The 14,754-nt window shown below is 41.5% G+C and overlaps 1 protein-coding gene across 1 annotated transcript in view; it reads left to right on the plus strand.

The window, feature by feature from the left end:
* The window catches only part of STK39 (serine/threonine kinase 39), a 362,307-nt gene extending 348,242 nt beyond the window's left edge, over window positions 1–14,065 (plus strand). The window contains exons 17-18 of the mRNA XM_083153898.1: window positions 11,772–11,836; window positions 13,834–14,065. Of these exons, the coding sequence (XP_083010024.1) occupies window positions 11,772–11,836; window positions 13,834–13,908 (140 nt within the window). The 3' untranslated portion in view covers window positions 13,909–14,065. The remainder of the gene's footprint in view (window positions 1–11,771; window positions 11,837–13,833) is intronic.
* The last annotated feature ends 689 nt before the right edge of the window (window positions 14,066–14,754 follow it).

Raw genomic sequence — 14,754 nt, forward strand, 5'->3', positions numbered from 1 at the left:
AATTTCTGTCCCCCCATTACTCCACTACTCCTTAATATAAGGACATGCATAAAGAAAAGCATACTGCTCACTTCCACTCCACTCATAAGTACAGTAGCTATTTCCAATTGAGAGGAGGGGGTACTCAAATGAAAAAAAGATTGGGAACCAATGCAATAATGTGATATGGCCTTTTTATCCAATTTCGAGCTTCCGGAACAAGGGATCAGATGACAAGTAGCCATATGGCATGTCATTTCCCTCCGACTCTGATCCTAGTGCTCATTGAATCAAATTCGGAGATAGTCATGGCTGCCATGAATATATATCATATTCCGCAGACATGACTGGGATTGCATGCTCTACATCGTAGGCTAAAGGACTGTATATGATGTATATGCGGTGCAGCCACTCCGGAGCTAAGTGAGTTGGCGTGGTACCGCATGTGATACCTTGTGTTAGTGGATGGGGGCCTTAAGGCAACATTTTGATGTTTTACTAGCTTATTGGAAATGGGACTTGGTACCTTGGACAGCCCCTACCGGGAGTGCATCCCCTCTTTCAAAAATTTAAGCAATATCAAGAGAACTTAAAGCAGGGCTGTATATGTCCTTTCACTTGCTCCTGCTGGGGCCAGGTTCTTTTTTTTTTATTACTATTAAAATCCCCTGTCTGTTATCTATGAATTATTGGACCATAACAGTTCTAGTTTACTAAAACTAAATACTATACTGCAATACATACAGAATATCTTGCAAGAGATGTTATTTACTCAGTATCATCAGTGATAAAGGGTATGATTCTGGTTGACCTGCAAAGCTGCAAATTTTCAAAGATGCGGGTCCTCTAAACGGTGCACGGCGCCCACAGGAACATCCGCTGAGCCCACCCACATCACAGGAAAACTTCCACACATTACTATCAAATGTGATCCATACGTAGAGCAATGAGTGTATTCATGAAAAAGTTCTAATTTTAAAACATTGTCAGTAAACGCATCCTGCTGCCGCTAGCAATGGTTTTGTCACATACAGAATGTGTTGTTGTTATGTGTTATTATTTGTATCTTGTCATGGAAGGATTTCATCATTTTTATGTCTGACAATTAGAACTAATTTCTGCATGATCCCCGTATATTGGGGCTGGTTCACCAGGCGATTATTGAATGACCGTGCATGCACGCGGTATGCTGTACGCCGGTTCAAGGTCCTCTTACCAATGAAGCCAGCGATGGCTAGCTATCACTTGCTGTTCGCAAGTTGATTTGTTGGCGGGACCCAGGAGTTTTCTGGGAGTGCCATTTAAAAACGCAGGCAGGCCCTGCCGTGGGAACGGAGGGCCGTTGACATGAGTAGTAGCCTCTATCTCCCCACAGCCATCACAGTGCCCAGTAAGTCTAGACTACAGTAAGTCTAGAATTACTTGGCATCTGTGAACAGGGGTAAAACCATTCTATGGTAAGTGATTGCGAATGGTTTTCCCCTCATGTGCAAGGCTGCAAACTTATTCGCAGCCATGCACAGGGGCGGGGAATAGTGAACAAATTGTGCGTTGGCTTAATATATGGCCTGGCTATAATGGGTGTGGTCTTGCAGGAAAACAGTTACCTTACACCTCACTTTTGCAACCTGCATGACCAGACATTGGTTACTGTAGGAATGATCATTGTCCTCCTATGCTTAAGTAGGCGGCTGAAGGCCACACAGTGACATACAGATGTGTCCACATACATCTTGGCTTTTTTTCTCAATTTGTCACATGCCACGCCCCCTGATGATGAATACATTTTGAAATGTTGCATAGCACCTTGGTGAAGTGCTCTCTTTGAATTGCTGTGACTCTGTGTGCTGCTGTTGCGCGAGTATATATATATATAGATATATCTATATATATATATATATGTATATATATTTATTTATTTGCACTCTATCCAAAAACAGCTGCTGTGGTGCCCTCCATTGGTGTATGGCAAGACAATTAATAGTGATAGACCGCACTCAGAGTCTCATTGGGGTTTTTGTCAATAGTTTTACCTGATTGACTAGACTCTGAGTGCTGCCTATCATTATTGATCATTCATATATCTATATATATAAATATATTAAATATCATAACTCAGACCCTGCACATCTGCACTTTAAAGAAATTGAGCATGTAAATTTGGGACCGCAAGGAGGTGACACCAGCGAAATATATAGATATATGCAATCACAGATCAGGAGGCACTCACATTACAAAGAGCAACTGTCCCCGGTGCCCTCCCAGGCCCAATGCAGTGTGAGTGAAGGCAGCGCTTCAGTTTAAACAAATAAACACACAGATCAGGTCTACAGTGTGTGATGGGGGTATATATATATATATATATATATATATATATATCTACACAAAGGGTCCTTAGCAGCCACGAAATGTTGCTATTTCTGACACCAAATAAACTCAAAGGTCAGAATGTACTAACGGAAAGATTCAGTATAGCCTCCACCTTGTTTACCGTTTAAGATCAATTGTCCACATATTGTAAGTTCATAATGATTTCTGCATAATGTCCAGATCTGCTGCATCAGATATTTGTGATCCCCAGTACTTAGCTATACACTATACAGTGAATACTATATGACTGTGTATATGTGGCCATCATTTAATCCTGCATTCAATTATAGATGCAATGCTTAACATTTTTCAATTAAAGCCTGTCATAATTTATAGTTAACGTTCTCTATCTGAACTTAAAGAAGTAACCTTGAGGCTGTAATAAGTAGAGAGAAGAAAGATTGCATCTGAGGCATTTTGGCATTTTTTGTAAAATTGAATTAATTGTAGGAAGATCTGACATCTAGTAGAAAACACATATTTACATACTGAAGCCGAAAATCTCAGTTTGGCATCCTTAAATGTCAGCAACTATTTATGGGTGTAAAATGCGCAGGATTTATTTCACAAATTCAAGACAAGTAGTAGACAGGTTCTTACGAAATGTAAGTCAGAAAAATACATTGCAGGTTTACTTTATTTACTGAATTCAGGGGGAAGGTGGTAAACACACAGGATTTCTTGAAGGGGATTTTCAAACACTTCTTTTTAGACTAAGGGCCTTATTCTGATTGACTCTCAAGGCTGCAAAATTCGCAGCCTAGCAAGTCCATCAGACGCCGCCCGCAGTGTCAGCTGCTCGCCCCCCGCATGTCCATCACGGCTTCATTAGCCTGGGAACGCCTAGCAATCTCATCGGAACGCCCATGGAACGCCTGTTCAGACTAAACATCGGTCCTCCGAACGCATGGATTAATCAAAATAAGGCCCCAAGTGTTGCTAGCCATAAAAACTGCATAATTATAATTTAACAAGCTATATATTCTGCCTCATAGAAAGTGCAATGTATCTTATATTTCATACATAAAAAACCAATAGAAGAATAAAAATTTCCAAACCCACATTCTCCCACATCATGTAAGATGCCTGTCTCTTCTTGCTGCTAGCTGCTCTCTAGTCTCCATGGATAATTTAGAGAATATGATTTATTCAATGGATAATTTAGAGAATGTATCCATCAATAAAGGATTTGTAATTAATCACATTATCCCCCATTCCCAAATCAATGCTGCCCCATATCCAAAACAAGTTGGTTACTGTCATAATTTTGTAGGAAGGTCCACGTGTCTTTTAAAAGCATGTACCAGCATAGCTAAAGAAACAACAAAACTAACATGCAACATTTTACATTTGATATAGATCATTATTTTAAGATAAAATCCTGAACTTCACTAATAGTGCTAGGGATGTTCCATTCTCCTATTCCATAAAGGTCCCTGAAGTTTTCACAGTCCAATGCTGTGACTACATTTTTAGTAATTTCAAACAGGTAAAGTTCTGGTCAATGCCCATGTACTTCCTACATCAGGCCGTGGCAACCTTTGGTTTTCCAGCTGTTGTAAAACTACCTACAGTATCCCAGCATGCCCTGCCACAGTTTTACTATTCCCTTATCACAATACTGTGACAGGGTATGCACAGATGTGTAGTAGGAAAATATTGTACCTCTATGTTAAGGATGTTAGCATTGACCATTCACCCTGTCAACATGCTTAGAATGACGATAAAACAGTGGATCCCAATGGCGTGGGGATCTTTTTCCTCCATTGTAGCGTTATATGACTGGTACAGCGGTGCTAGAAGAAACAGAGCTTTGGTACGCTAACCCCTACTCTATACAAACCTTCTTCCCCTAGCCTAACCCTAATGTTGGCATATCTGATAAACTCGTAGCAAAATTTGCCATGTTTTAAATGGACGAATTGGTGCTAGGCGCCATGCTCTGTAATTGACTAAATGTACAGTATGTGTAATAATGCGATTGAACTTGTGCTACTCGGAGAGCTGTGCACAGAGGGAGGATTATTGGAACTCATGAATGAATGAATGCACAAGGTATTTTGGTTTTAAATGCACTGACATTTGGAGACAGCTCGTGGGACCTCCTCACATAGGAACTCATATGCTAACTATTGTCCTAGTGTGCTAACAAGGCCTTTTGATCTTGGATAGAGAGAGAGATACAGGGAGAGAGAGATAGAGAGCTATTCTGATTGGGAAGAGAGTATGCTGCTCTCAACATCTTTGTATAGTATGCTATGAAATAGTCCCTTTAGCGATGGACTTAGTGTTTTTAAGACTTTTGGGCATATAAACATATTTGCCTTTAAAACAACTGACTTCATCTTGTGAGCACTAGGAGTATGACAAATGCAGCTCTGTTCTCCACCTGTCCTGGTTTTGCACCCAGTATTTCCAAGATCCACCCTCTGCAAACTACCATACAGGGCCTAACAGAGTTACCAGTAAATAGGGAATACACCACATTTTCATGTGCATGTCTAACAGCTTGTCGGGGGGGGGGGTGCTACCAAAATTCCCAGTGTGTGTGTGGGGGGGGGGGGGGGGGGGGGCTGATTTTATAGTTACGCCACTGATAATATTAAATAATAATATTATGTACCGAGACCATGGCTGGTATGTAATGACAGACGATTATGTCTGATTTTGTGAAATTTCCTAAAGTCATTTTTGGACTAAGGGTCCCACTCTGCCACTGTCACTCTCTTCCTGTAACACTTTTTTTCCCTGTCACAATCTTCATCCCCCTGCCTCTCCCTGTCACCCACTGCTGTGTTTCCTCTCCCTGTCACCCACTGGGTGGTGCACCTGTGCTCACCAACCACAAGTTCTGCCACTGACATTGGCCATCTTCCGGGAAAAAATTGTACATCATAACTTTTTACACCCACCAAAATCGCCTCCCATTATACTGTATCCTGAACTATAGAGATTTTTTAAGTGTCTAAAAATAAAGACATGAGAACTGTTAATAATGGTCACTATATGGGGGTTATTCTGATTCATACGCAGCAAGGCTGCGTTTGCACGGAGACCTATGTTTTTGTTCTGCGCATGCGCATTTCTGCGTAGAGGGGTGGCAGGCAGCCCAATTAGCATATGGCATTCCCATGAGAGTGCTGGGCATTCTCATGCTAATGAGACCGGGTGTGGAGGGCGGCCAGCTGACATCACCAGATGTGGAGGGGACCGGGCAGTGGCGGGTGGAGGGGACCCGGGCAGCGGCGTGTGCAGGGGACCCGGGCAGCGGGTGCAGGGGATCCGGGCAGCGGCATGTGGATGGGATCCAGGCAGCGGCGTGTGGCGGGGTCCGTCTGGAAAGCGGAGACATTGATGTAGTGCTGTCTGCTGCCGGGTGGGAAGCACTGCTGTGCTGATTTTGAAAAGATTTTGATCTTGCTAATCAACCAGAATAACCCCCTATGTGTATTATGAGATGTTCTATGTGAATATTGTTGAGCTAGTTATTTAATTTGCCATGTGTAACTGAAGAAACAATAAAACATACGTACTTTAGAAAGAAGAAAATAATTGAAGTATTCTCAATAAAATGCTGAATAATAAGTATGTAGATTTTTGATGAAAACCTAGACACAGGAATAGAGAGACTATCCCCAGCGTCTTATAGGAATTGTTTATCCATCTATACTGAAGTGGATTTCTTTTGGAGTACAATTACTGCCTAAGTACAACTGGGAAACATAAGTATTTATGCGGTCAACTATCTCAACAGAACCATAATATTAAGATTCAAAGTGACCTAGACGTGTTATTGTATAATTATTAATGAGCACATATAGGAATAACACTTTATCAATTGATCTAGTCATCTGCAAAAAATATTATACCTATTTGTGGATAATAACGAACATATTCAAGAGGCACACAGAGACCCTTATCGGTACACAATTTTATTTTCACCTATCCTTTCTATACACAATATTAGGCTTAGGTAATAGCCTGTGATCTGATTGCTTTGGGGAAATTCTGCTCGTATTTTTAAAGCAGCAATCATTGAAAATGCTAAATCAGGTTGGTTTTGCCTTTTAAATAATTGCCTCTTTAAAATGCAGTCACACTCACTGCACGTTCTGTATAGCAGGCAGCTTCCAGGCTATTACATAAGCCACTATGGAGTAGATGTATTACTGTATGCAGTGGCGTAACTATAAATTTTGCTCCCCCTGCCAAAAAGTTTTTGGTGCCCCCGAAACCCCCATTAGTAGCCAATAGCCAGCTCTGTGTACAGCCAATTGAATCAGTGGTGGGGATTTGTCATCCCAGCCATGGCCGCAGCCGCGCTGCGGCTGACTCGCCTCCGGTGCTCAGCCAGTGGGCAGCGGCAGGCAGCAGCATGTCAGTGCGTTGAGCAGGTGGCAGCGCCCACAGAGACCCCACTGCCACTTGCTCCCCCAAGCGACAGCTGGGGCTGCCTTACAGTAGTTACGCCACTGACTGTATGTTATGAGTAGAGACAGGATTATATGCATTTGCATATTTGCATATGCATTTGCATATTTGCATATGCATTTGCATATTTTGGCCATTCTCACTGATTTTTGCATATTTTACCTAAAATCTAGTGATGGTGCATATTTTAGGCCCTGCCCCTTTCCACCCGCGAGTCACAGCACTGCTTTGCCCTGCTGCTGCTGGCCAGGTAGAGGTAGAGTGTGCAGGCTGGGGCAATATGTGCGTAGTGTGGGGAACCTTGGATGTACGATATGTCTGACACTGCTCTAGGCTGCCAATCCATGTTGATAAAAGTCAGTCGGGGCGGATGCCATTACGGAGCTCCTGAACCTTTGCCTGCCCCTGGCCTGGGACTTTATACCAAGAGACAGACTTCTGCAGCAGAGGAGGCGGGCAGAAGGGTTGTGACATCACGCAGCGCGGAGGAGATTCCGTGCCACAGTGAGTATGTGGCGCAGGGAGGAAGCCTTCCACTGCGCCACCCTCACACGCTATGCTGACATTTGATCCATCAGCGCTGGAGATGAGGGTCCGTGTAGTTGATGCAAGTAGAGCTTTGGATGCTGCAGTCTGCTGTAGCAGCCAGGAAGAAAAAAATCCTTTGTATAGCGCTAGACATCTGCAGATGCGGTGGGCCTATATTTGAGGTTTATTTGCAACTAATTTTATGCTGATTTTTAAATAAATAATTAAAAAAAATACTTTTTCTACTTTTTAATGTAGCATATTTTAACACTTTTCATGCATATTTTAAGTATTTTGCATGCATATTTCAAGCTTTTTATGTTGCATATAATCCTGTCTCTAGTTATGAGGGAGAAATGGTAACGTGCGCTGATATATATATATAGTGGGGCAGATGTATTAAGCCTTAACAAGAGATAAATGCAAGGGTGATAAGGAGAGATAAACGTCCAGCCAATCAGCTCCTTACTGACTTTTTTCAAACACAGGCTGTAACATGACAGTTAGGAGGGGATTGGCAGGACGTTTATCTCTCCTTATCACCCATGGATTTATCTCTTGTTAAAGCTTAATACATCTGCCCCGATGTTCGGTAAATGACAGGGGTGATAGCGCCCTGACATTATTGGCGCTGCTATCTAAAAGACAGCGCAGCGATATTTGGGGTAATATATGAACAGCCAGCATAACTGACCATTCTGGTAGCTAAAGCTATTGACACCTGAAGCTATTGATATTAACAGCTGCAGGTGTCGTTGCCCTACCCTCCACAACAGGGACAGCGCTGTCCCTTGCTGTGGTGGGTGCCAGTTCCGGGCTGCACAGGAGATATCACTTGAGTAGTGTGATCTGCATCAAGCACAATAGAGTTGGATCAAGCACAATAGAGTTGGCTAGGGAGGAGACACAGCACATCAGTGCGAAGGTGCTGTGTGCTCAAAGGGGGCATTGCCGGAGGGGATAGTTTTCACTCCCCCACTACGACAAACATACATATTGTTGGTGTGGCTTCCTGCTATGCCTCCCTAATGAGATCAAGCAAGAAGTACTATAGCGACTCGATAGGTGCCACTATAATTCATCTCTCCAATTCCCCTTAAACTAGTATTTCTTTGTTCATCACCTGAATTAATAATTATCTTGAACATGGACCATTAAAAGTGATATTTTCTTGTACATTTGTGTTCCCCTTGTAGAGTTCTGTGAAGTTTTACCTTGGATATGTGATTCAGTTAGCTTAGTTATCATCTACAGCTAATCTCCCACTAGAGCTTAACTAGATCTCTATTGTACTGTAGAATTAATATTATAAAATGTACATTTTTGCATTTTACAGCTTGGCTGACTCTAATGATCTTTAATGCTTTAATTACTACAGAACAAAATATGCTCAGTAAAAAACTCAGAGGTTAGGAAATATATAATTAATGGATTAACGAACAACAAGTTTGTTATTGTTATGGCGCAAGAAGACTTTTTTTTAAACACATATAGTGCTAGAGATCCTGTGCCAAATATTGAGGAACAGATTTGGCTTCCGTATAAACACAAAATGTGTTTATTTAGTAATATTGGTTCGGAGGAAGAGGTAGGAAGCAAAAGCTGCAGAATTCTAGCACTAACAGTCAAATGAAACAGCTTGTTCTAAAAAGAAATTATTCATATTGCCAAAATTAGGGCAATCAGCATACAGGAACATCACCTCTGCAGGGGATGTTGTTCAATACACTTTGTGTGCTGCAGTACCTGAGCAGACTTGGAATGCAAAGAATGGTTATGTAAGCCTAAGCAGGAAGGCATTGTACAGGAAATTGATGAAAGTGGTAAGGCGTCCTCCGTTTATACAGAGCCATTGTATTGTTTGCAGAAATCACTTCTTAAAGTGATTGGCCTCTGTCTTGCAAGATATACTGTATTCCCCTTATAACTTTTGGCGAGGATCGTATTGTCGACACGACTTAGGTCGACAGTATTTAGGTCGACACTGTTAGGTCGACAGGCAGCAAGGTCGACATGGGTGAAGGTCGACAGGTGTCTCGGTCGACATGGGACAAGGTCGACATGGGTTTAGGTCGACAAATGCGTTAGGTCGACATGTCGCAAGGTCGACATGGGTTTTTTCACTGTTTTTTAACCTGCATGTCGACGCAGTCGACATGGACAGAGTTGGAAATCAACCGCAGCCCCTCGCTTCGCTCACGATGCTTCGGGCATGGTGCCTCTCTGCGCTTGGCAAACTTTTATTCTCCCACCACACCCTAGTGGATGGTAAGACATAAAATACCGCCTGTCGGCACATGTCGGCTCAAAAAACAGTGAAAAAACCCATGTCGACCTTGCGACCTGTCGACCTAACCCATGTCGAACTAACGCATTTGTCGACCTAGACACCTGTCGACCTTCATCCATGTCGACCTAGAACCCTGTCGACCTAATGACTTAGGTTGACAATACGACCGTATCCCGTAACTTTTTCAAGAATTTAGTTTCTAAACAAAAACATTGGTTCATGTTGGAAATTTCCCATTCTGACTTGTGCATTTTCTTGATTGTATCCCCCCATTATAATGTCACCCTAACTTATCAAGTATTTTCCCTGCACAAAATGACATTCAAATGCATTAATTTGATTATAAAGCACCCCAGTTATACCACCATGGGCTGAATTCAATTAGCTGTGATACCGTGTGCTTGTAGCCTTTAGCATGCAGACCTTCTCAATAACAAGCCAATTTACTCATGGAGTAAGCCCTGAATAATGCACATTTAAAGGTTAAGAGCCCGTAACCCTGGGTTAATGAGCTTGCAGTGGCCGCAGTAAGGGCAGAAACCCCAGCCTACTGCAGATGTATATTTGAGTCTCACAAGCTCAGGAGATCGGAGTTACGTGCATCCTGTCAACTGCTGATGGCTGCAATTGAGCCCCAGGCATTGCTACAAGTCCGCTGTAAGTACCCACGCTAATTGGCAATACAGCCCCATGCTGGCTATTATATTTCTAGCAGTTGCTTGCAGTAGAAAACATTGTTTTTGCCATACTATATTTCAAAGGGCAGGATTTGTTAGGGTAGGGGACCATTTGGCACCATAATATATCATTTATTTTTATTTTATATATAGTGTTCATGTAATCTACCCACAAATACATTACAGTATATTAGGTAGAATTCTGCCTCATGGTAGTCTATAAACAGGATACGGTTACAATGCTGGTCATCGGAATGTCGGTGGTTGAAATCCTGGTGCCAGAATCCCAACCAGTGGCCACAACACCATCGTAGGAAACCTGACATTGGCAGAAACGCCGCTGCAGGAATACAGATAGCCGACATCCTGTTCATAAACATTTTGAGTGTCATGGTTAGTCCAGGGAAGGGGAGGTAGGTTTAGTCAGTAGGCTGGACTTAGGGTTAGGGTTATGCACTAAGCAGGGAGGGTTAGGATTTTCATCTAAAGGCAGGTTTCATATTTGTTGAAATATGTTAAATAAAAGTGATTAACTGTAAGTACTGTAAAGTAAGAAAAGTGCAACAGTGTCTATATGTTAAAGGAATGTGGCTCATTGGCTAGGATTAAGGTTTGTGTGTCTATAGTTTCCTATAAGGTGAATCCAGTCCTGATCATAACTAAGATTGTATGGTTCATATCTCCCATACCTTTGAACTTGTGAGTGTTACTAGATTAGCTCTTCTGACTGGTTCTGATATATCCATAGGCACTAGTAATGTACTGTATAGCCGTAGGTATCTACTCTACCAGAATGTCCAATTTCAAGGAGATGATCCGGACTCCTTAGAGATTAGGCCAGCTTCCAGATCCGGGAACGTTGGGGTATCCAGGAGACTGACATACTCTCTTGTGAGCTTGGGTGCTTAGTGATGCAGTTTGTCACAATGGCTTAGATCAGTGGTTCCCAACCTGGGGTACTAGTACCACTGGGGGTACTCTGCGGACCAGTTGGGGGTACTTGAAAATAATATTGGTAATGGCGGACAATGAAAAGGTCTTTTGATGGCTGAAGAAGACCCATTGCCATGGAGACAAACCATGTTGTGTCATATGTCTGACCAGCAATCCACTGGAAGCTTCCCATGCTGCCCTCAGACATCAGCAGTCATCTGCCCAGCACTGACAAAGGTGGAGGAAGCAGCGGTATTAATCCTACCGGTGTTAGCGGGAGTCCTGGAGATAATACACAACCAGTGTCTAGACACAGAAGGGCATGATTCCTGGCTGTATACTACTCCTCCGCTCCTCCTTAATATAAGGACATGCATAAGGATCCGCATACCGCTAAGTACTGTCCATATTTCAAAATGAGAGGAGGGGGTACTTATCAATGAAAAGCCTAATCAAGGGGTACGGGAGAGAAAAAAGGTTGGGAACCACTGGCTTAGATGACCAATACTGTATGTCTATTCTACTCTGGATTTCAGTTACAATTGTTTTTTTTTTCCTTGCAGTTGCTGCTAATTTACAGAAGATGGTAGATGACCCAGTTTCATATAAAACATTGACATTTAAGCTGGTAAGTTCTTCTATGAACCAATAAATTCATTATACCATTTAACACATTATAAGAAATCCATTTTCTTTTGAACTTGGAACTGGTAGTTAGAAAATGTAATAGAAAATCTAAAGCATTTGAGCAGCACTTACAGTATGTAATTATTACTATTACTAACAACATATGCTTAGACTGCTCTGCTTTGCAATATAAAGCAGGCACCAGGGTTACATTTAATCTCCTTCCGCAAATCACTTGGACATATTGCTCACGGATATGTGTTGGACACATTCTAGTGATTACTAATACTGCAAGTGTGACAATACCATAAGCACAATTAAAATCTTAGAACCCTGTAATCAATTTTCTGGGCCTGAGGCTTCCATAACTTACACAAGGTCAGTGATTTCAATCAGAAACCATCCAAAACAATAATGCATTTTATTAACCACTGCTTGCTTAAGATGTAACTGCCACTTGTAGCAGATGGTGAAAAAAACCTTTAGGGCTCGTTCACACCTACAGTATCTGCTTGTTATTGTGTTTTGCACATGATGAAAAAGTGCACTGCAGGAAAATTACATTTGTCACATTCCCAACATGGAATTCTCCAATCAATTTTTATGCTCGTTTTAAAATTTTAGAACGCAGCAATAATTTATTTTACAACGCATTAATGCATTTTACCAGTAGCATACATTATATTATTAAATTAGCCCCACATGAAAAGTACATGGGAAATGTGTTAAATGGGCTTCACTACTGTGCATGTTATTTTCCGTGTAATTGCACTTGTTTCCTTCCCAGTTTTGTGGGAAATTGAGCTATATTAACTAATACAGGGGTTCCCAAACTCAGTCCGCAAGTCACACTAAGGGTGGGTACACACTAGAATGATCTTGGACTGAAATGTTGTTTCTGGCCATTTCGGAATCTGGAATTTGTATCATCTGGATTGTTTAGTGTGTACCCGATATTGCGCACATCCATGTGATGCATGTGATATCTTACATACTGTATGGCCAGACAGAAGACATTGGGGGTATTCAATCCCGGGTCACGACTGTCGCTCTGACAGCCATGACCCTGGCCTGTTTTAGTTTTGCTTGACCGCAATTCGCTAGGCAGGATTCAATGTCCAGCCGGTCAGTCGGTGAAAAAGGGGCATGTCCATTTAAATAGCCATTGATTGCCGTAATCAGTCTGTGAACGCGACAATTTACGGCCGTTCTCAGCAAAACGGGCTTGACAACTTTTAAAGTCGGGTCCATTCTGTTGATCTGCCTCTTCAATGCTGTTGAAAAAGACAGCATCGAATAGGCACCCGCGGCTATTTCCCCGGTCGGAAATAGTGGTGGGGATGGAATACCCCCCATTGTGTACAATACCGTGCTGTCTAGTGTAGCCTTGCATCCTACATCATGCTGTCGCCCCCTGCTCCATGTAAGTGTGTATGCACCTTCTAATGCAGGGTCTTGTCTCGCATTGGATTGGATGGGTACATACTGTACTACACATCTTTCTAGTGGATAACTAGCCCAGCAGTCAAGGTTTTAAGTCTATCCGGGCTTGACCATAGGTGACTTAATTAGTACTCAACTCAATTGGGTTTAGACATCTGTGTACAGCCAATAATTTTCTTAAAACCTGGATTGTCGTCTGGGAAGAGTGAGATTAGGACTCACTGAACTAATGCTTTATTAAAATGAATAATTACCTTAGAGGTACAAGCTGATCCTATAATAAGTGCAACACCCAAGTCCAAGGTAAGTGACTTTGGGGTATGGGAACCATATTTGACTTGTGGCGCTTCCTGGTGTACTCCCAAAGCTTGCTTGTCTTTGGTAAAATGGTTATGTAATTTCTGTATATAAAATGTCAGTGAGCACCACCTAGAGGCTGCAAAAAGCTCTGCAACCATTTGTTTCTTCACTCACAGCCCAGATCAATGACAATGACACATTTTATATTTCCCAAACTGAGTGATTGTTCTTTCTTTTTTTTTTTTTCATGTGTAGGCATCCGGTTGTGATGGGACAGAAATTCCAGATGAAGTGAAGCTGATTGGGTTTGCTCAGTTGAGCATCAGTTGATTATTTGCACTTTTGCACCTGGCAGAGTCACACTTTTTTTTTTTTGTGGCCATTCTAGATGAAAAAATAAAAAAGGGATAAAAATAATGGCACGCAAGATTTGCTTCAAATCTAGAAATTCACAAAGTTGTACAAAATAAAATCACGATTGTAATCACTGCTGCTATCCAAAAAAGAAATCTACAAATCTAACTTAGCAATCAAATTTGCAGACTCCCTGTATACAAAAGAAAGGAAAATGCACTTAAAGATAACAGCTATATTTATTAGTTACCTACAATATGTAATTTTCTAGAAGATATGTATTTCTCCTTTCATTGTAAATTTTCCTATATTTTAATTGTAATGTTGATTAATAAGACTGCCTATTTTCTGTATTATTTTAAGACTAATATTCTACAAAAAAAACAAAAAAAATATATTAGCCAAACTTGAATCCTAGATGTAAAAAGGACTGTGAATTTTATTTTCATATATTTATGAATTGCAAATCCAGTGGATATTTGTGGTTAAGTTGTGTGTTTGTTTAAACAAAACTATTACAAAATCCTTATATTTGAGATGATTTATTTTCTAGTCCCACAGTAGCTAGACGTGTGGACTATCCAAGTGCCAGTAACCAGATTTTAACATTATCCTTTTGTGGATACAGTAAGTCAGGCCTGTCCATACTGTGGCCCTCCAGCTGTTATAAAACTACACATCCCAGCATGCCTTGTCATAGTTTTAGCATTCCCTAATAGCAAAACTGTGGAAAGGTATGATGGGGCTTGTAGTTTCACAGCAGCTGGAGGGCCATAGTTTGGACATGCCTGCAGTAGGTCATTGCTTGCTTCATCTGATTAA

This window comes from Crinia signifera, chromosome 7, assembly GCF_055691185.1.
Source record: "Crinia signifera chromosome 7, ASM5569118v1, whole genome shotgun sequence".
In the NCBI taxonomy this organism is placed as follows: Eukaryota; Metazoa; Chordata; class Amphibia; order Anura; family Myobatrachidae; genus Crinia; species Crinia signifera.